The 23,866-nt window shown below is 39.3% G+C and overlaps 1 protein-coding gene across 3 annotated transcripts in view; it reads left to right on the top strand.

Annotated features, from left to right (window-relative positions):
* The window catches only part of si:ch211-283g2.1 (sodium- and chloride-dependent GABA transporter ine), a 103,068-nt gene that overhangs the window by 43,998 nt on the left and 35,204 nt on the right, over positions 1-23,866 (top strand). For 2 of the 3 annotated variants that reach the window (XR_009447343.1, XM_048556966.1), the window contains exons 4-9: positions 4,292-4,424; positions 9,253-9,387; positions 14,964-15,067; positions 17,962-18,086; positions 19,662-19,774; positions 22,454-22,594. Coding sequence is in view for 2 of the 3 variants with exons in the window: in XM_048556966.1 (XP_048412923.1) it covers positions 4,292-4,424; positions 9,253-9,387; positions 14,964-15,067; positions 17,962-18,086; positions 19,662-19,774; positions 22,454-22,594 (751 nt within the window). In the remaining variant the exon portion in view is untranslated. The remainder of the gene's footprint in view (positions 1-4,291; positions 4,425-9,252; positions 9,388-14,963; positions 15,068-17,961; positions 18,087-19,661; positions 19,775-22,453; positions 22,595-23,866) is intronic. The other variant, XM_048556967.1, reaches the window with a different exon arrangement.

Raw genomic sequence — 23,866 nt, 5'->3', positions numbered from 1 at the left:
TTACCCCCATTCTCATCCAAATTAGAATATCGAGCTGTATCCCAACTAATACCATTGTGGGAATTACAAAATGCAATGGTAATGGTTATATATTAATTAAGGAACAACTGGGTATTTGCTTGAATGGGAATAAATAATGAGTGTTGTTGAAGTTTATGGGATGTGAGTCAAAATAAAACTCTGACCAGACAAGTACGTATGTGGAGTCTGTCTAACCAATGTTTAATATCTGGTACTTAATAGTTAAAAGCTGGCTTTCTGATTGAAGGTCCAGTGCCCTTCAAGCTTATCTTTAATACTATATTAACTGCACCATTTTTCTGTAAAGATCAAAGAGAGTAACTTGCAAATTACCAGCCAAATTTACTGGTTGGTCAGTTCATATCATTCACCTGCAGTTTCAATCTCTTTAACATTTCTTGGCCTGCAATCTTTAAATTAAGACACAACATACCATAATATTCTGTGACAAGACATCCAATGGCATCTGCTGTTAGCTAGCTTTGCCTTTCCTCGGTTAGGATTCTAGATATTTTTAATCAGCATGTTGAGGAATGGTATTGCACAGCCCAGGAGCAGATGGGACTTGAACCTTGGTCTTCTGATCCAGAGGCAAGGATACTATACCACTGTACCCCAACAGCCCTATGATTAGATATTTAATTATCTTGTGTAAAGTGAATGTAATGGTGAGCTAATAGGTGTCAGTTACTGGTAATCAACATGTTTGGCATTGATACTGTCACAAGAGGCAGGAGGATCCAAGAATTGGGACTTGAGTGAATGGTACAAGCCACTGTGCATTCCTTAGTAAATCAGCTTGAAGATTTGGAAAATATTTAGTGACAATGAGAAAGAAATGTAAACTTGAACTGCTCAAAGAAACATGAAGAGATTAAAGAAACATTGAATGAAGAGTAAGGAAAAGAGAGAAAGAAAAATAAACCTTTAAAATTTGATACATTTACAAATCTAAAAAAATCTTAAGGATGAGATTCCACAACTAAAATAGATCATTTTAAGTGCAGCAGCAATTTACAGTCATAGGCTTGGGAGCATAGGTCTTCCATGGTGGGATAGAATTTGCTTAAGGAAATACAGAAGCAACCTTGTACATTTCACAGACCATGTTAAAGTGATGTGAGATGGGAGTGAATACAAATAGTTAGATGTGATGCACAGGGTATTGCTGGTGGTGCTAGTTAGTGGTGAGTTGCTGTTCACTGCCATTATCCGTCTAAAACTGACAGCAACTTCAGAATTTCAATGCAATTGTGTATATATCTTACATTATGAAATTGCAATATGCACCCAAAGGTCTGACACATACTGAGCTACAGACACTACGGCAGTACATTATTCTTTTAATTGATAACGGACAATTTTCTAGATTTTGTATTATCTAAACAACTGTGCGTAAGTCATATTGCAGTTTCAATGAGATTGGCAATGGAGTCATCCCTGATTGTTGTGTGTAAATGCCCATTTTCACTGTATCATGTATAAATTAGAAAAAAGCCAGAAATAGCTCCTTAATTCATTAGTTTTTTTAACTCAATGCCCTAACTCTTCATGATGTCATCCAGTTACACCTACAATGTATTTTTTACACCAAAGCACAAATGTGCAGTGGTTGTAGGAACCGCAGATGCTGGAGAGTCTGAGATAACAAGGTGTAGAGCTGGATGACCATAGCAGGCCAAGCAGCATCATAGGAGCAGGAAAGCTGATGTTTCGAGCCTAGACCCGACTTCAGAAATGGGGGAGGGGAAGGGGGTTCTGAAATAAATAGGGAGAGAGGGAGAGGCGGATAGAAGATGGATAGAGGAGAAGATAGGTGGGGAGGAGACAGACCGGTCAAAGAGGCGGGGATGGAGCCAGAAAAGGTGAGTGTATGTGGGGAGTTAGGGAGGAGATAGGTCAGTCCAGGGAGGACGATCAGGTCAAGGGGGCAGGATAAGGTTGGTGGGTAGGAGACGGGGATGGGGCTTGAGGTGGGAGGAGGGGATTGGTGGGAGGAAGGACAGGTTAGGTAGGCAGGAACGAGCTGGACTGGTTTTGAGATGTGGTAGGGGGAGGGGAGATTTTGAAGCTTGTTAAGTCCGCATTGATACCATTGGGCTGCAGGGTTCCCAAGTGGAATATGAGTTGCTGTTCCTGCAACCTTTGGGTAGCATCATTGTGGTACTGCAGGAGGCCCGGGATGGACATGTCATCTGAGGAATGGGAGGGGGAGTTGAAATGGTTTGCAAGTGGGAGGTGCAGTTGTTTAGTGCGAACCAAGTGTAGGTGTCTAGCAAAGCAGTTGAACATCTGCTTGATGTGAAAAGTAATCTTGCAACCTGGGATGGGGGTGAGAGGGGAGGTGTAGGAGCAGGTGTAGCACTTCCTGCGGTTGCAGGGAAAAGTGCCGGGTGTGGTGGGGCTGGAGGCGGGTGTGGAGCGGACAAGGGAGTCGCTGAGACAGTGGTCCCACCGGAAGGCAGGTAAGAGTGGGGAAGGAAAAATGTCTTTGGTGGTGGGGTCGGATTCTAGATGGTGGAAGTGTTGGAGCATGATGCATTGGACCCGGAGGTTGGTGGGGTGGTACGTGAGGACGAGGGGGGTTCTGCTTTGGTTTTTATTGCAGGGAGAGTGTGTGAGGGATGAGTTGCGGGAAATGTGGGAGACACGGTCGAGGGCGTTCTCGACCGCTGTGGGGGGGATGTTGCGGTCCTTGAACAACAAGGACATCTGAGGTGTACTGGAGTGGAATGCCTCATCCTGGGAGCAGATGCGGTGGAGGCGAAGGAATTGGGAATAGGGGATGGCATTTTTGAAGGAGGGTGGGTGGGAGGAGGTGTATTCTAGGTAGCTGTGGGAGTCGGTGGGCTTGAAATGGACATCGGTTTCTAGGTGGTTGCTGGAGATGGAGACACCTACCCTCAGTTCGCACTAAACAACTGCACCTCCCAGTTGCAAACCATTTCAACTTCCCCACCCATTCTGCAGATGGCATCTCCATCCTGGGCCTCCTGCAGTGCCACAACAATGCCACCCGTAGGTTGCAGGAACAACAACTCATATTCTGCTTGGGAACCCTGCAGCCCCAATGGTATCAACGTGGACTCACAAGCTTCGAAATCTCCCCTCCCCCATCACATCTCAAAACTAGCCCAGCTCACCCCTGCCTCCCTAACCTGTCCTTCCTCCCACCTATCCCCTCCTCCCACCTCAAGCCCCACCCCCATCTCCTACCTACTAACCTCATCCCGCCCCCTTGACCTGTCTGTCCTCCCTGGACTGACCTATCTCCTCCCTACCTCCCCACCTACACTCACCTGTACTGGCTCCATCCCCGCCTCTTTGACCGGTCTGTCTCCCCTCCACCTATCTTCTCTATCCATCTTCTACCTGCCTCCCACTCTCTCCCTATTTATTTCAGATCCACCTTCCCTTCCACTATTTCTGAAGAAGGGTCTAGGTCCGATATGTCAGCTTTCCTGCTCCTATGATGCTGCTTGGCCTGCTGTGTTTGTCCAGGTCTACAACTTGTTGTATCATAAATGTGCAGTCACAGTTTCCATGTGGTTAAGTATAGGAAGATAACCTGATTGTCTTCCTATTCCTTATGCAATAGGTGCCCTGCTTCCATATACCTATAACTAACAGGCTTCTCTTCTTCATTAGGTTACCCATGGTGGACCTCTAATCGCATCATATTAATCTGTTTTGTGTTTCATCCAGACACAAATGATGCAAGTGTAATAACAAATTGAAACATGAAAAATCTAATTTAGTTTTTTGCATTCATTTCTTGCTGCATTTCAGCGATATGGATTCCATAAGGAGCCACAATGAGTTGCATCATCTCGAATCTTTCTTTGTGATCATTATTTGCTTAGGGACACCATCTGAAATCCATTATTTTGGCTGGCAAATTTACAATGCATGAGACGATTCTATGAAACTTGCTGTTTGTGAAAGCACAATACCTCAATATTCAATTTAAAAGATAGTGTGCAATGCACAGAAATCACAGATAATCTCTTCCCTTTTGCACAGTTTGTTTGCTTTTTCCTCATATCCATCATTTCAGGATTAATTAAATGTCCATGTTACTTTGAGGAAAATATTTAAAAATCTGGACAATTCTAATCCTTTGTTGCTTGCACTTTAATTGTTCTGGTTCAGCTATCTTTATCTCATTCCGGTTTCTATTCATTGTCATTACTTGCAATCGTGAAGAAAAAACTGCTTGTGAATAAATTGTGATCGCTGAGATTACATTATCTTTGCCTCATTTGTTTAGTTACAATGTTCTTCAGAAGACAAATGGTCTGGATGACCTTGGGAATATGCGCTGGGAGCTTTTTGGTCTTCTGATTCTTGCATGGGTGATTGTTTATTTCTGCATATTTAAAGGGGTAACATGGACTGGAAAGGTAGGTATCTGTCAGTTATTATATTGTCTCATAAAGATGGCTTCTTTTTGGAATACTGTTTGATTTGTGAAAAAAAACATAAATTTAAGTTTTAAATTTTAAAATAGAGCTGTGTTACTATAAATTTCTTCAGAATTTATTTCATAAACCAAACAAATCAAAATATTGTGCTCCTGAGATGCTGCTTGGCCTGCTGTGTTCATCCAGCCTCACATTTTATTATCCTAAATCAAAATACCTGTTTATATATGCTCTCTCATGACTCTCTTTTATTTCATAATTTTTGATTCTCTCCTTCTTTGCAAAAGATTCATTGAAGCATGTTTCTTTCAGCAATAGACGTGTCCCTGTTCCTCATCCATGCACTCGGTGGAACAGTGGAAATTTAGAATATTAACAACTCACTGCTTTTTGGCTTAAGGTTTTTTTTTTGTTGCTGTGTTTTTGATTTTTCCTTTTCCAAACATGAAGGTCCCACTGGCTTTCCTCCCTTCCTGGAGCAGCTGGCACACTTAAAACACCCATCTGGTCTTCTGCAGAATTAAAGTCCTCATACAATGACAGTGAACATAATGCATAAGTAATGTTCCTTAGTTCCACTTCATCCAGATGTATGGGCATTGAAGTAGTGATCACAAAGCAATTATCAAGAGAAAAAAAATTGCTACTATTCTTTTCTAGTTAAACCAGTTAAATTATTACATATCATAGTTAACAAAGTATATGGACAGGAGCCATGCAGAATGTAAAACAAAAAATAGATTTTGTGTAATAAAGAGGGGGAGAAAGATTATGCTCTTTGAGGTCATTTAGTTTAATCAGCCACTAAAATGATCATTTGTATTACTTTACAAAATACTTTTTGTATTTGTATTTTCAATAATCCAAAGAATTAAAAAAAGGACCATTGAATGTTGAAGAAATTATGTAATGCACTATTGGGCAATGTTATTACAGAGATAAACATTGTTTCATTAAAGCTGTATCAAAACTTCATCTGGAATAGCCTGCGCACTGTACCGCTGCAGGATCATTTATTGATTTTCTTCTGTGATTAGTGAATTCTAAGTATTGTAGTGACCTCCAATGTTTTTAACAATTTTTACTGTTTTAACAATGGGCTAAGAATGTTTCATTACGTGGGTGATGACATTAAATTTGAGTAGAAAGTCTCTCATTTGAAGCAAATAGCAGTTGTGTTGCTGAATCAGCTAGAAGCTCAGAGAATGAAGGAAAGATTTATACTGATAGCACATGGCTTCCATTTTACACAGCCACTTAATTTGTAAATGATGTGTGATGACACTCATATCCACAAGTACTGCTGCATTTTTATTATAATATACATTTGCATTGAAGTTACAATGCGGCAGTGACATTAAATTCCATAGTAGCAGGAATAAAGTCATCAAACAATGTAAACATGGCAAAATTTGCTCTTATTCCTCACTGTACCTTGTCCTTTTTCCATCATTTCTCAAATCTATTTTTCAGCAAATTAGCAATTAACCACAAGTTTAAACTCAATTGAATTTGTGTATAGAGCCTTCTAGAAAGTATATTTCATAATCTCACAATCCTTTGTAAATTTTTTTTCTGGATTGTCTTTTAGTTTTAAAATTAATTTAATTAAGGTTATATGCATTTATTTCAGATTACTAATGATGTCTAAGCCCCTCATATGATTCCACTATTCAATAAGATCATGGCTGATCTGACGTAACCTCAAATCCATAACCCTGCCTGTCCCTAATGATCTTTCAGCTCTTGCTTAACAAGGAACTATTAAAATGTAACTTTAAAGTATTCAAGGAGACTATTTCCATCACCTTTTAGGAAGAAAGTTTCAATGTGTGGTGGCTCAGTGATTAGCATTGCTGCTTCACACCACCAGGGACCCAGGTTTGAATCCAGCCTTGGTGACTGTCTGCGTGGAACTTGTATATTCTCCCTATGTCTGTATGGGTTTCCTCCAACAGTTCAAAGAAGTACAGGTTAGGTTGATCGGCCACGCCATAGTGCCCAGAGATGTGCAGGCTAAATGGATGAGCCATAGTAAATGCAAAGTTACAGGGGTGTGTTAGGGAGTGTGGGTCTGAGTAGGATGCACTTTGGAGGATCAGTGTAGACTCGATGGACTGAATGGCCTGTTTCTACAGTGGAGGGGTTCTGTGACTTATGACCTTCTGAGAGATTAAAAAAAAATCACCTAAGTTCTGTTTTAATTGAACAATCCCTGATTTTTAAAACGGCCCATGCTGTAGATTTTCCCATAAGAGAAAATATCCTCCCCACATCTATTCCATCAAGACCCCTCAGGAAATTGTCTGCTTCTGTCATCAATGAAAGGGGAAAGAAAAAGAGTCAGGAATTGTGCTTTAAGCACTAGAAGTAAAGATTAAGCTAAAAGATGTAAAGAAATAAAGACCAAAAAGAAAATTTAAAAGTACTAGTAAATAATGCAGCAGAAGGACAGTTAGGGTGCAAAGTCCCAAAATAAATATTCTTTGTACAAATGCAGAGTACAATGATCAAATTGAATGAATTGTAGGTAGAAATTCAAATGGGAGTTTACGACAAGGCAGCCATTAAAAGAGATCGCTGCTAGATATTGACTGAGAAGTAAATGTGTCAGGTTATAAGGCAAGATAGGGAAATGGTAACAAAAAGAAGTAGCCTAAATAATTAAGGTTGAAACAACTTTAATGGAAGATACAGTGAGAGACAGGCAGACAATGGATGGGTAGAATCAAGAAATAGAAAAATCTTTAATATTACAGTGGCTGTTGTGTGGAGTTCCTGTGATCAGAACTGTTATAAGGCAAGGTGGATAGACAGAGAGATTCACAAGCATGTAGTAAAGGCAGAATGATTTAAATGAGGATGGGTGGAGTTATATTTCATGTCGATTGGAAGAAACAGACCAGCAGATAGCAAAGTGTTCATGAATTTCTTGTATGTGTTTGGAATAATTTTCTTCGGTGGTATGTCTCAGAATAAATCATTGGATTGGTCATATTAGATTTAGTAATAAGTGACTTGTTAATGTCTAGAATTTGTTAATAGCCTGACATGCAGGAATATTTATCGAACAGTGATCACAATAACATACCTTCATAAGGAAGTTGAGGATTACTCTGGATTGAGGATTATCAGATCACCATGATCTCATTGAATAGCAGAGTAGATTCCTTGGGCCAAATGGCCTGTCTTGGCTACTACATGTTTCGATTTTATGTTTCTCAAATATAGGAGATTCCTGAGTGATTCATAGAGTCACAGAGACATAGAGCTGTACAGCACGGAAACAGGCCCTTCAGGCCAACTCATCCGTGGGCTGACCAGATAGCCTAAATTTGTCTAGTCCCAGCATTTGGCCCATATCATTATAAATCCTTCGTATTCATATACCCATCCAGATGCCTTTTAAATGTTGTAATTGCACCAGCCTCCGTAACTTCCTCTGGCAGCTCATTCCACACATGCACCACCCTCCGTGTGAAGAAGTTCCCCCTTCAGTCCCTTTTAAACCTTTTCCCTCTCACCTTAAACCTATGCCCTCTAGTCTTGGACTTCACTACTCTGGGGTAAAGACCTTGGCTGTTCATCTGCCTCTGATGGTCCAGGTAAAATAGCTGCAGCCTATTTAGCCTCTCCCTATAGCTCAAACCCTCCAAACCTGGCAATATCCTTGTAAATCTTCTCTGATCCCTTTCAAGTTTCACAAAATCCTTTCTATATCAGGGAGACCAGAATTGATGCAGTATTCCAACAGAGGCCTAACCAATGTCCTTTACAGCCACAAAATGACCTCCCAATTCCTGTGCTCAATGCACTGACCAATCAAGGCAAGCATACCTAAGGCCTTCTTCACTGTCAAATAAGGTGAATAGATGGGATTGATAGCAAGAAACTATTTAAATTGATTCGTCTCAGCATGTGACTGGGGTGTTAGCCTAAAAAACAGATACAGGTGTTTCAGGAGTAAAATTAGGAACCATTTGTTTCTACCTGCCTATTCCAGTAGGATTTCCTCACTTCTTTATCTAATCATCTTGTGACAAAGTCTGGCATTCCATTAAATTTCTGACTGCATTTCTTGAGCAGTGTTATGTACTAGCTTTTCATGATTCACTTTTCTGCAATTCCAAATCCCTCTGTTTACCCGTAGTATTTTACAATTTAAAGTTTTCTCAACAACCCAGTTGTTTATTTCATATTTTACTGCAATGAATTACATTTTTTTCATGGCTTCATCAACTGCTTGTTCTACCATGACATTTGCAATTTTAAATTCTATGTTTCATAATTTATTATAGTTTCCAGAAACATGTTATAAATAAATTTGAACCAATGACTCACATGGTCAAATTCAAGTCCTTTACACATAAAGCAAAAAGCAGGGGATTCCGAGCATTGCAACTTCAGAGACACAAATTGCCAATACAAGGCTGTCTGCATTAATTTAGTCAACACTTTAATTCTGATTTCCCAAATTTGTTTTCACTCAAGTCTTTAGATAACTTCTAATTCTATATGTGATAACTTTCACTGAGTTGCATCAAATGTCTCCTCACAAGCCATTTGCAGTTAGACAGAAAGATTAGACTTCCTCATGGCACCCAGTTTAAGATCTTCACTCGTGGCCTGTAAAATTTTTTCACCACTCTTTCTGAAAACAAAATTTATGGTCAATCAGCTGTTGAAGGCACCTGAGTTTAGTAGGGTACAGAACAAAATGTATATCAGTGGTTAAATATATCCCATTGGTAATCTTTAAAATTTATCAAAATAGTTAAACATCTTTTCTTGGCATTTTTGTAACCAGGTTGTATACTTCACTGCACTCTTCCCTTATGTAGTGCTGCTTGCAATCCTCATTAACAATGTGCAACTCCCAGGAGCTACAATCGGAATCAATTACTTTGCTAATCCAAAGTGGGAGAAATTGAAGGAAGTCCAGGTAAGCATTGTCAGACTTCTGGATAAATTTTAAAGGTCGAGACCTTGAAATTTGGAAAGTTATGAGTTTACATTTCAATAAAAATATTTATTTTGTTTCATAAGTCCTGGTAATGTTTTATCAAAATCAAATCTTGCGCTTCTGCTTTTTGAAAAAAGTTTAATTCTAAATGAATTTATAACCACCTACAAAACTGGCCACCTGAAACTGTCTCAAGTATAATTGTTTCCCCTGGCTAGAATAGATAAAGTAGCTTGTTTTAGACAGCCAGGGCTCTGACATTCATAGAGACCCATCATGCTGTTTACGATGTCTCTGAATTCAGCTTCTGAGAAGCCCACCCTGGTATAAGGTAGATTCTACACTCTGTCCTTGAAAGTCATAGTCTTCACAAGGCCAGAAAATTGAAGCACTTGATGACAGAACCAAGTCTTTGGGACAATGCACGGAGCCAACAAACTTACATTGAACACTGCTAGTATTTAACCAGAAAAATCAATACAGAATGCAACCACAGGCAGACCTCCTGCTTCTTATCAAGTTATAATACCTTACTGTTTAGGGTGTAGGGATATAGGTTAATCTGAAGCTGTGTGGAAGTAATCCTGCTAATGCAGTAACCGGTTTTGTCACTTCCATTCTCCAGTTTAGCTGATCAATCCCTCCTCTCTGGAGGAACATGAATCTGACTACCACAGTTAATAGGTTAGTGCATCTACCACAGTTGGCTGTAATATCATATGGCTATTGTAGTAATAGGATGCATTAGCTCAGTTGGCTTGCCATCTGGTTTGTAATGTAGAACAAAACCAACAGTATGTGTTCAGTTCCTATACTAGCTAATATTGCCATGAACGTCCCAACTTCTCAACCCTCATCCCTTGCCCGAGGTGTCGTGACCCTCAGGTTAAGCTGACAATCATTCATCTCCCTGTAATGACAGAGCAACCCTGTGGTCCTGAAGGACTTTGGTAACTTTACTTTCACTCTTCTAAACTCTAGCAAGTACAGGAGCCTAGTCTGTCCAAACCTTCTATACAAGACAGCCAGCCCACAAGGGTCAGTTAGCTCAAGTGGCAGAACAGCTAGTTTGTACTACAGGATAATACCAACAGCATGAGTTCAATTCTGTCACCTGGCCGAGGTTACCATGAAGGGCTCTCCTTCTCAACATCTCTCCTCCCCTAAAGTGTCATGACTCTTAGCTTAAAAGAGTACCAGCCATTTCTCTTCTCTATTGAGAGAGAAGAAATAAGGAAATTTTTTGTTATATATTGATATATGTTGTCTACAGTGTGTGAGTCATTTCTCAACTTCCATTGTGAAGCATGACATCTAAAAGCCACATTGATCCAATTAACCTGTTCTCTAATTCTCAAACTGGAAGTCTAACCTGAAAAAACACAATACCTGACAATGATATACTGTTATATGATTGTGATATTTGAACACCTTCTGTGCTGTAGAAGATCTGTTGAGGAAGATAAAATGGACATGAAACTTTAGATAGATCCCCATTTTCAATCAACAGAAATGATATTCCTGTTATACATGACTGAAATAAAAGTTAGCTGTGTTGATGTTTGTATATCCTCACATCCCACAAAGTGCATGGGCTAAAGGTCTGTTGAAATTGAAAACTTAAATATACCTTGAATCCACCAAAAAGCTATAGTTTTCAACTAAAGTATCTTAGTCTGGTGGTGTAGATAATGTTTTCCTAAATACACTAGAACTCGGTTTGAAGATCAGAACCAAAATCTAAATGTTCAAGATGAAAACTAATGCAGCTTTTACTTTTAACAAATATAATTCAAATTACATGACGTTTAATTTTGATTTATTAGGTGTTGGGATGAGGGCTTCACTGATTGGCCAGCATTTATCGTCAATCCCTGGTTGCTCTTGAGAAGGTGGTAGTGAGCTTCCTTCTTGAACTGTTGCATTGCATGTGTTCAGAGATAATGGGAACTGCAGATGCTGAAGAAACCAAGATAACAAAGTATGGGGCTGGATGAACACAGCAGGCCAAGCAGTATCTTAGCAGCACAAAAGCTGACGTTTAGGGCCTAGACCCTTTCTAATGAAGGGTCTAGGCCCGAAACATCAGCTTTTGTGCTCCTAAGGTGCTGCTTGGCCTGCTGTGTTCATCCAGTCCCATGCATTGCATGCGCTGTAGGTCAACCCACAACACTGTTGGGGAGGGAATTAGGATTTTGTCTCAGCTGCAGTGAAGAAATGATGAAATATTTTCAAGTCATGGTGGTGAGTAACTTGGAGGGCAACTTGCAGGTGATATCTGCTGCTGTGTCCTTAGGGATGGAAGTGGTCATGTCTTTGGAAGGTGCTGAGTAAGGATTTTGGAATTCCTTATGTGCTTCTGCCTTAGTAGCTTGAAATGGCGATTCTACATATTGAATCAATTTTTTCCCAATATTAATAACAATGATGTAAGGTGCTTTTAGTTATGCTGAGAGCTGAATGATTTAAGGCTTAGTGATCTCCTGCATGATGCAAATGGTCAAAATGGTTTTTAGATTACAACAAATCTATGTGGTTGCCTATGATTGTTATGACATAATTACATAACCACATTACAGGTTACATTAACACACAGATCTCCATTGCTAAGTGTCTTGAATAACATCTCCATAACCAAATAATTTTCTACTAAGAGTTTACTTCACTGACTTTTAAATATCCAATACCAATAACAGGTCAATAAAATATCAATAAAGTGAGTGGAGGTTGACATAGGGGAGATGTCAGAGGTAGGTTCTTTACTCAGAGAGTGGTAGGGGCATGGAATGCATTGCTGGAGAGGATAGTGGAGTCAGCCTCATTAGGGGCATTTAAGCGGCTATTAGATAGGCATATGGTTAATAGTATAAGGTAGGGGGTGGAGGGCCTGTGCTGTGCTGTACTGTACTGTTCTGTTCTATGTTCTATGTCAGCTGCCAAATCTCAAGATGTTAATATTATCTAGTGTCTAATTATGGAAAGATGAAAGTGGTTTTTTCAGGCTCAAAACTCCATTTTAACATCAACTCATTGATGTTCTTAAAACTAATTATGACACAGATGGAAGAGCTGTTGTATTTTCACCCAAATATGTGATTTATTTTGTTTTCCAGGCACTTTAATCAAATTACATTTAGTCTCCATTACACATACTGATCTAACCAGCCATTTAGTCAGAAGGCAACCATGTTATTTTGTTAAGCAGTTCAATTGATGCCGTAACAACTGCAAATAAGAGCTTCTAAACTATATTTGTGATTCCTATTTTTTTGTCAGTATGGTTTATGTCTTGCCAATACACCTAAAAAATAGGCTAGTACTGCTGATGTCATTATTAAGTTCCTGCAGCATGCTGAAACTGGAAGTTACAAATGAAACCAGAAGTGGATCACCCATTCCTTTTGCCTAAATGTTGGGCCTGAGTTCCCTGTTCCCCACACTGCCCTGCTTTCTGCTCCCCTTATCACTCTCTGCATCATCCCGCTTGCCACCCTACTCCCCACCCTGTACTCCACTCCCTCACCAATCCATTCACACACTAGCCTCCTCAGCGATTGTCCCAAATTTGTGCTTTCCTCACATCTAGCTCATCCTATTTTGGAGACTTTGGTTACTGTATCAGTAATTTAGTAATTTTATTTCACATCTCCATGCTGTATCAGGTGAAGCAATATGCCTTCTCAAATGGCCACTGTACTGCGGTGTTCCCCTCCATCAGGCTATTTATACCTAATGCAGCATGCCTCTGATACCTCTGTTAACATGTGAGTAATGATGTGGGTAATCTTCATTGTGTCCTGCACTAAACTGTGAGGCATAACACGATCCCAGAAAATTCCTTACACCAACCTCACCACACATTATAAGGTTATAAGAGCCTGAAAGAGTTAATGCTGATCAGTGCATCCAGCATCACTCAATATGATATCTTCACATGGACCCTGGCATGGAATAGCTTTGGATATCAAAAGATAAAGACTCCCTCATAGTTTCAGTAACAATGTCTATCATGCCAATGTAACTTGCACATATCTGTTCTTTTGCAAAAAAACTTCATCATACTTAATGAAAGAGTCTCTTCTCATTAGACTACTAAGTGGTTATCCTCTACCACATTAGACCAAACAGATTCTGTAGATCCCTACCAGGAAAGACAAGGATAGCAACAAACCTACTGGGATTGATCTTACAACATGATGAGCTGTGGTGAGATTCCGTCAAACTACTGTAACTGGCAGGAGGCCAGCTAATCCCAGCATTCCATACCCATCATCCCATAGCCCCCAGATTGCACTTGGTCTCAGCTATTTCTGGGAGCTCTCTGATTAAATATTCATCCATCCCTTACAAATCTTCCAAAACCTAGGTACAGGAGATTTTCCTCACCAATGATCTCTTCCTCCTCCTGAGGCTAAAACAGGAGCTGTGTATGTCAGAATCCAATTTATCAAATAAGTAGCAGTGTATTGGCCTCCAAAAGACTGGAGTTAGACAATAGACATCAAAAGAATTAAAATAGTTTTAAAATCAATTTCACAGCTCACCCCATTGAGAGTGTACAGTCTGCACAACTGGAACTCCCACCTGGTTGGGTCTCACACAATGTGGAATATATAAGAGGGTGGAGAAAAGGTCCTGTAATTCCATAGGAAAGTCAGTCCATTTGTTCTATTCTGCTGTTAGTGAACTTCCACAGCAACAGGACACATAGTGCACACAATGCTGATAGATAAATTTAGTTAAGCAAAAGTATTAAAGGATGTGGGAAAATGGCAGGTATATGGAAGTTAGGCCATGATCTCACTGAATGGTGGAATATGCTCAAGGGGCTAAACTCCTGTTCCTATGTAAATGTTTCTCAACAAAACTCCGCATAAACAATTCCTTCCCTGTGTGTTGCAGTTGATGACTGTGCACTTATGGTCTTCAAATGATACTTCATATGATATCAGCTTCCAATACCACTTTCATGTAAGGTTTTAAAATCTTTCTTCATTTTATGCCATACCATTTACTTCTCCAATTATTTATTATTATTTTATTTACAGTGTAGTAAGGAATAATTCAAATTTAAATTTTGGAACAATGCATTCCAGTGTATGATTTGGGGAGAAAGACGTCTTGCAGCGCACCTGATGTTTATGGTAAAGCCATAGTTTTCCATTTGAAATTCTGTTTATGTAAAAGTTGAGTTATGGGGAGTTTCAAGCTCAAATAATAGACTCATTGCTAAAGTTCAACTCAAAGAATGGATACATAGGCTGGGTGTTGGTTTCAAATGGCACCTATAGGACAGTCCTCCAGCTTCTTCATGTTGAGGGCAACAAAGGAAAACACGGAGGAGGCAGAATGGGTGATAGGCAGAGGGTAGTTTTGGACTTACAGCTAATTCAAAGTAACTACAAGTAATCCACCACAGTTATATTACCACGATCAGGGTATGACACCTTTGTCCCTATTACCTCATTGATATGTTGCACTGCTATTGGCCTGATACTCTCCACATTACAGTTATTCATATTTGCTCACTTTGGCTGCCTATGTTTTGTTCTCAGGTGTGGGTTTATGCTGCTGTCCAGGTCTTTAATTCCATTGGCATTGGCTTTGGCTCATTAATTTCCATGTCAAGTTACAACAAGCCTGACAACAGTATTCTTAGGTAGTTTTGTTTATTTTTGCCTTGAAATATATAATTAAGTATTAGCATAACTTGACCAATGCAGCTAATCCAAATTATTGCATTGGTTAACTTTCCTTATTATTAATTTAAATGTGTTTTATAAATAGTGGGCTGGCAGTTGCAGTGTTGGGATACAGGGAGCTGAATGTCCATGTGGATTTTCTCACCTGGTTGTAATGTGCAGAACAGCCATAGAAACTGCATTTAAAAACAGTCCAATGTTACAACAGAGTAAAAATGAAGTGGGTTCTATGAATAGTGGAGATAGTAAGAACTGCCAATGCTGGAGTCAGAGAGAACACAGTGTGGAGATGGAGGTGCACAGCAGGTCATGCAACATCAGAGGAGCAGGAAAGAGATAATGGGAACTGCAGATGCTGGAGAATCCGAGATAACAAAGTGTGGAGCTGGATAAACACAGCAGGCCAAGAAGCATCTTAGGAGCACAAAAACTGACGTTTCGGGCCTAGAACCTTCTGATGAGCTTTTGTGCTCCTAAGATGCTGCTTGGCCTGCTGTGTTCTTCCAGCCCCACACTTTGTTATCGAGCAGCAGGAAAGTCGACGTTTTGGGTCGGGACCCTACTTCGGAAAGGATTCATTTGAATGGGTCATTCTTCATTTCTGAAGAAGGTTCCAAATGCGAAACGTTAACTTTCCTGTCTCGCTGATGCTGCCTGGTCTGCTGTGCTCCTCCAGCTCCACACTGTGTCATCTACAAATCCCACAAGATTGCCATCTAGGTCACGAAAGTGAAATTTTACTCCAAGGTGGGCTCACTTTCAGAAATTTTTAATACATAAAATTGCAATGGAGGGAAAGCAATGGCTCAGTGACATAATCGCTACACTATTAATCCATAGACCCAGGTAGTTTCTGAGGACCTGGGTTCAAATCCTGTTGTGACAGATGATAGAATTTTATTTCAATAAAAATATGAAATGAAAAGTCTAATTATGACCATGAAAACATTGTCATTGTCAATTAAAACACATCTGATTCATTAATATGTTTTAGGCATTGAAACTCACATCCATACCTGGTCTGGCCTATATGTGACTCCAGAACCACAGGGATGTGGTTGACTTGTGACTGCCCACTAGATAATTAGGAATGGCCAACAAATGATGGTCTAGCCAAGGACCAAGTTGGTCACACTTCGCAATGATGATGACTTGTGGAATAGAGGGACTTAAATTCTCATCAGAATAATGACAAAAGTTTGGGGCTTTATATGGGATTTTTGAGTCAGGTGAAGGTGAGGCTGCACGTGGAGTAAGGTTAATTGGTAAAAGATTAAAGGAAAAATACAAGGCATTTCTCATAATTGTAAAAATAATATGGTATGGGAAGCTTTAAAACCATCCTGCAGACGGAGGAATTATCCCTGACTGATTTACAAAACTTAATGAAGGCTAAGACCATGGAATTAGCAGTCGAATTAAAGGTGGAATTTCCAGAAACAGTTAAGAAGGAAAAAGTAACTATAATATTAATTACAGCTAGAGTTCACTGTTGGCATTTGATCCTAAACCGGATGGGTTGACTAGATTCTGCATAGACCACAGGAAAATAAATGCAGCAATGAAACAGGTTCATACACAATTTCTTAGTTAGAGGATTGTGTCAATGGGATTGGCAGTGCTTCATACCTTATGATGACTGATCCATCAAAGGGATGCTGAAAATTACTGTCAATTACTATCAGAGATGGCAATATTTGTTATACCATTTGCATTTTAAAATGTCCAAGCTGCATTCCAAACACGTTTGAATCAAGTCATAGCTAATGTGCCTAATTGTGTTGTATATTTAATTGACATCCTGATATCAGCTGGGAAGAACATTTACAATGATTATTTAGGCCCCTTGGTTAACCCCTTTTTCTTTTATGTAATATATGTGATGTCTGCTACTGTGAAGACAGTCAGAAAATGTTCGTTCTACATTTCTGAATTCCCCATGATAATCTCTCCAGTTTCTGCCTCAAAGGGACAAACATTAAGTTTGGCTACTCTCAAACTTTTCAAATACTTGTAAAAGCTATTCTTTTCTTTGAAAAATTCATTCAAGGAATATGGGTATTGCTCGCTAAGCCATCATTTATTCCCCTTCCCTACTCACCCAGAGCTTTTAAGAGTCAATTACATTTTGTGGGCCTGGAGTACCATGTAAGCCAGACCAGGTAAAGATTGCAGACTTCCTTCTCACAATAGCATTAATGAACTCGGTAGGGATCCTTTTTTTTATAAAATGACAATCAACAGTGGTTACATGCTTGCCATTGTACTAATTTTATATCCCATACTTTTATTGAGCTCAAATTTAACCACTTGCCTTGGTGGGATTCAAACCCATGTTCCCAGAATATTATTGGAGTGTTCTGGATTATTAGTCCAGTATTATTACCGCTACACCGCGTCCTCCCAACAATCTTAGCTTCCCAGTTAATTTACTTTATCTTTTTAAATCAACATTTTTATCAGTTTTTGCTAGTTTTAAAAATGTTTGTAATCCTCAGGTTTACTGCTATTCTCTGCAGTGTTAGGTTTTCTATTCTAATCTAATTCCATGCTAATAAGCCACTGATGGTTCTTTCTGGCTGTCTTGTGTTTAGTAGAACAGATTTGTATTGAACATTTTTGAATCATTGAGCAGAATATGTGTTCCTGGGCCCTGTGCATCCTCCTCACAATAGAAGTTCCCTGGGCATTGGATTAGGAAAATCATTAAATAGAACTTCATCTAAGAGTTAATTATAATGAATTGGAAACTCATCTGTTTATAAATCAACTCAGCACTTGAATAATTTGTAAACAAATTACTCACAGCTGTACATCAATATTTGGCAATTATGTTTTAATTTCCTCACAGAGATACGTTGGCCATCTCGTTAACTAATGCAGCCACAAGTATCTTTTCTGGATTTGTCATTTTCTCAGCGTTTGGCTACATGTCCCATATGATTAATATCCCTATTGATGATATTGCTGTGGATGGTAAGTGATGCACTGATGCAAAAAGGTGCTGCAATGATGGGGAATCGAGACTGAATTTGTGGGTAATCTCTGGACCTAAGGAGGACATAACCCAAAAAGATAGTATTGCCAATGTGTCATTGTTCTCAATGCTGGCCATTTTTAAAACAACGTGTTCAGGACCAATATGGGCACCTGGCCACATTAGGTGGCTAGCCAATTAGACTCGTTGCAAGCCTTGTAAAACTTGCAGAGTTTTCTGGTTGACCTCTCATTTCCAGCCATTAAAGGGACAACCTTAAATCCTTCAGAGGAAGGCTGTATAGCTCTCCAGGCCCATCCTCACCACAGTGGCAGCTTGGGTGCTCTCTCTAGGTTTTAATTGCAACTTGTAAACATATTGATGAAGGTGTGTTCTCATTGAAATGGGCTCTTAGTTGCACCTTTAGATTCTATGGCTGCTCTTCTGAAGGTGGAGAGCCAGCTTTGAGAGCCAGCCTGTTGCCATTCATTGTACAGTGAACCCATCTCCATGCCAATTAGATTAGATTCCCTACAGTGTAGAAACAAGCCCTTCAGCCCAACAAGTCCACACCGCCCCTTGAAACATCCCACCCAGACCCATTCCCCTATAACCCACACACCCCTGAACACAACGGGCAATTTAGCATCGCCGATCCGCCTAGCCTGCATATCTTTGGATTGTGGGATGAAACCGGAGCACCCGGAGGAAACCTATGCAGATACGGGGAGAATATACAAACTCCACGCAGACAGTTGCCCAAAGCTGGAATTGAACCTAGGTCCCTGGTGCTGTGAGGCTGCAGTGCTAACCACTGAGCCACTGTGCCGCCCCAATTAAGGATGAGCCAGGCTCAAAATTGGAGTGAGCTTCTGTTTCACACCAGAGTGTGGTCGGGATTTGATAAAGCATTTCCCGCTCCTGTCTCTCACCTCACGAGTGAAAATGTAGTCCCTGAATTCCTGTGATGTACTTCAACCTGATTTCTGAAAGACACTTATATCAAGTAAGTGTGATCCTATCTCTTATATTTTCAGCAACCATGCTTGTCGGGTGAAGTAAGGCTGCACTGATAGTTCCTCTAAGAGGAGAATATTGCAGTGTAGCTAGCATTAAAAACAATGTTGTCAGTGTTTCTGGCAAAATGGTCATCACCCTCAAGGATCCCACATTTGAAATGAATCTGGTTGTCTCTATCTAATGAGTTGATCTTGAGAGAAGGAACAGTAGAAATTCAATACAGTTGGCCCTTGTGTCCCTGAGTAAGAAGGAAGAAATTCAACTAACTCTTGTCATTGATTCCAAATCCTTTTGTTTTTATGTGGCTTGTGGGTGCAGAGAGGGATGGGCCTCTCTGAGAAATCTCTCCTGTCAAGTAGTTTGGCAGCTGCTTCACTTATGATAAATAGCTGTTGAAAAATTGTTGAAAAGAAATCAGGTTTTTTGATAGAAAAGGAGCAAAAGACAAAATAAAAATTACAACAAAAGATGGCATATTTTTGAGGCAAGCATTCACTTCTTTATACTGCTAATATGTGAAATTATTACTCTTAAAACCATTCTTATCCTTGTAGGCCCAGGATTGGTGTTTGTGGTTTACCCAGAAGCCTTTGTTACGATGCCAGTTTCTCCTCTGTGGGCAGTTCTGTTTTTCGTTATGTTACTGTTTTTGGGGCTTGACAGTGAGGTAAGAGTCAATGTAAAATTTTTGCAATGTCATGTCATAGTGATATTTGTGGAAAGATGCTGCGCAGCAGGGAAGTGTAAGTTTATTTTCTGTTTTATTATTTTTTTAACCAAAAAAGCAATGACTGCTTAAAAAAGAAAACTGCACTGTGAACCATTCTAAATCAGTCAAAAGTTCTGAAGAAAATACTTGTAATACTGGCGTACAGATGATACCCAAAATCCCCCGAGACATACAATTTCATGTAACTTTTCAAACGCATACTTACTTTAAATATATCTAAGTACAGATGGTTGATTTACTGAAAGAACAGTTGTAATTGAGCTCAAAATGAAATTGTGGCTCACTTTTGATTGATGGATTGTATTATAAATGAGACAGCTCAGCTGGCACAAACAGTTCACACATTCAACTCAAGAGCTGAAACAAATTTATTGAACCGATCATAAAGGAACAAGCAATCTAACATAACAAAGTGTGGGGCTGGATGAACACAGCAGGCCAAGCAGCATCTCAGGAGCACAAAAGCTGATGTTTCAGGCCTAGACCCTTGAAGAGTCTAGGCCCGAAACGTCAACTTTTGTGCTCCTGAGATGCTGCTTGGCCTGCTGTGTTCATCCAGCCCCACACTTTGTTATCTTGGATTCTCCAGCATTTGCAGTTCCCATTATCACTGAAGCAATCTAACATAATGTAATTGAATGTTTACAGAAGTGTAGATTTTAACCAACCCCTCAAGTAACCAAAATAAGATTATAATGTAATCGTGCACCACTCTTTCTAGGACTGTTGACTCTGAGGTCTGTGCTCACCCAGCGTTTGACAAGTAATCACCCAAACTTGAAGATTCATGGCGAGCAGATAGTGACCATCACTCAGATGTTCAATGAGAACCCTAATGCCAGGAGAAAAAGTCAAAGTATAGCCAGCCTCAACTGCCCTCTTGTGCCACAATTGAATAGTGCTTGGGCTATTTTTCAACCATTCAACTAATCTTAATAACATTTGTACCTCTGGATCAGAAAGACAGAGATTCAAGTTCCACTGTGAGACATAACCTAAAGTGCCAACTCAAGGCATAAATGGAGGTATGACCACATGGATCAGATGTTAAACCCCAAGTCCCTGACCATTCCTGCAGGTGTCTCAAAAAATCCCACTAGGACATTTGAAGGAGCGTAGGGAAGCTTTACAATTGCGGTGCCTAATGTTTATGACTCTATTAAAATCAATTATTTAGAAATTTATTTCATTACTTACCATATAATAATTACTGTACACAAGTAATCTGCTCTGTAACAATGATTAAACTTTAAAAGCACTTCCTCAACAGCAAAGCAAATTCTGGAGATTCTAAAGTTGTGAAAGCTGCTATCTTTTGTTTAATTCTAGGAATTGATTTAAATTTTTAAAAATGACTGATAACTGCATGGCAGTTCCAGGCATAATAATCCACATCTTCTGAATTTTTCAAATTGTGTCCTCGTTAGATTCCTGTCTCCTATTCTCAAAGGAACATCCAACATATGGCTACCTTCTTTAAGAAAAATTTAACTGGCTTTGATTCAATTCTTTTATACTGTACTTTTGAAGAGAGTCTCCTGAGTGAACCGGATTTTAAATAACTAGCGAGTCAAACTTTAAAACCCTGCCAAATAAAGTACCAAACCAATCTTGATCTGTTGGTCTTAAATTTGTTAAATGTTATCTAAATGTTACATAATAATTATTTAGGCTGTTTTCATATCCTCAGCTACCCCCTTCAGTTCACATGTTGAATCCCCTGATAATCTCTCTATACCGTATCTCTGATACCAGGGAGGCTAAGAACATGTGCAACATTGTATGAGGATGGATTTTAACAGGCTGCTAAATTCTCTGCGCGATCAATAAATGTGATAAATACTAAAAATACACAATTTCTGCCAAGTCCACCATTCAATTTACTCAGTTTCATTTTGGAGCTGTTTTTGTTCCCAAGCAAAAGTTTTTCCAGTGACCTTTCATTTCCTGATTCAGATGCCAATTGTACCAGCCACCAGTTTTTAATTCTTCCAAGTTTTTAATAAGAGCACAACCAGAATGTGCGTTTTTTGTCTTTGCGCTTAATTATATATGACTTGAGTATCCTTGTGTTGTCAACTTATTTCAAATAATGAATTCACAAAATGACATTCCCCAGTTTGACATCATAAACTTCTCTCATCTAAGGTAAATTATTTTAGCTCAAGTTGTTTACATGATGTGGCCTGTGTGATAGAAAAATACCATTTAAAAGAAAAGCAGCAGAACTCTGATCAACAGCAGTAAATTGAGGCAACAAACCTAAACCACACAGAAGAGTGACAGTATGTTTTAATAACTTACAAATACTGAAACTATATAGCTGGCTAACTGTCTAAAATGACAAGGGGTAGATTATCTTTATTAGCAGGCTCTTTATAAGAAATTGCCGGAATCCAGCGTGTGTTTACATCTTAAACAGTGATTCTTCATCTTTTATTTTTTGAGAATAGATTATATATTCTATAATTCTACTGAGTATTTAACTGAACCAGTGATATGTTTGGAATTTTTTTTAAGGAGCGCATACATGTTCCCTAAGAAGTCAAAGATTCACTTAAAATAAATGTATGCAATTACTTCACATTTTTCTTATACTTCTCTCTTATTTTACAGTTTGCAATGGTTGAAGTGATGGTGACAAGTCTATTGGATGCCAGTCAGGGTTGGATACTGAAATATTTGAAAAGGAAAGAATTTGTGGTCTTGGTTGTCTGTGTTGTAGCCTTTATGTTAGGAATTCCAAATGTCACACAGGTATATCTCTCACAAATGTCAATCAAGCATAGATGTACAAACTTACATAATATCTGAATATCAGCTGAGGGTACTTTATTACAATTGAACTACCATTATTACTCACACATTTTTATTCATGTTGTTTCAGCATTTTCCAGTTTGGATCAACTTTATTTGATTTTAAACATAAGTTAGATGTATCGCATAGAACATAAAATAATACAGCACAAAAACAGGCTCTTCGGCCTCCATGTCTGTGCTGACTATGAAGCCATTCTAAACTAACCCCATGTGCTTGCACATGGCCTACATCCCTCTATTCTCTGCCCGTTCGTGTGTCTGTCTAAATGCTCTTAAACATTGCTATCATCTCTACTTCTACTAACTTCCCTGGCAGTGTGTTTCAAGCACCTACTACCATTAAAAAACACTTTCCTCCCCCATCTCCTTTAAACTTTTCCCCTCTCACCTTAACCCTGTGCCCTTATTTCCATCCAGAGAAAAAAGACTCTGACTATCCATGTCTATCATAGTGTATTTTTATCAGGTTGTCCCACAGCTTCCAACACTCTAGTGAAAGTAATCCAAGTTTTGTCCAACCTCTCCATATAGCCAGTACTGCAATCCAGGCAACATCCTGGTGAACCCCTTTAACACCCTCTCCAAAGCCTCCACATCCTTCGTACAGTGTGGACCAGAATTGCACACAATACTCCAAATGTGGCTTAGCTAAAGTCTTATACAGCTGCAACATGACTTGCCAACTTTTATATTCACTGCCTTAACCAATGGAGGCAAACATGCCGTATTTATTCTTTCCCATCTTATCCACTTATATTGACCTTTTCAGGGAGCTATGGAGTTGTACCTCAAGGCCTCTCTGTTCATCAATGCTTGTAAGGGTCCTGCCATTTACTGTGTACCTTCTCTTGCACTTGACCTCCCAAAATGCATCTCTTCACACTTGTCCCCTCCACAATTACCCTTTGTCTTTTATGACCAAGCCAGTTTTGTATCCAATTTAGCAATTCACTGTGGTCCCAAATTACTTAAATATCTGGACCAGCCTACTTTGTCAAACGTTTTATTAAAGTCCATGTAGACTATACCTACTGCCCTACCTTCATCAATCATCTTTGTCACTTCCTCAAAAATACTCGATCAAGTTTGAGAGACAAGGCCTACCTCTCACAAAACCATGCTGCCCATCTATCTAATAAACCTATTCTTTTCCAAATGCAAGTAAATCCTGTCCCTAAGAATGTTCCCAATAGTTTCCCTATCATTGAT

The sequence above is a fragment of the Stegostoma tigrinum genome, chromosome 27 (assembly GCF_030684315.1).
Source record: "Stegostoma tigrinum isolate sSteTig4 chromosome 27, sSteTig4.hap1, whole genome shotgun sequence".
Lineage (NCBI taxonomy): Eukaryota > Metazoa > Chordata > Chondrichthyes > Orectolobiformes > Stegostomatidae > Stegostoma > Stegostoma tigrinum.
The sequence above is the reverse complement of the archived record's forward strand: the minus strand, read 5'-3'. Positions and strand labels throughout refer to the sequence as shown.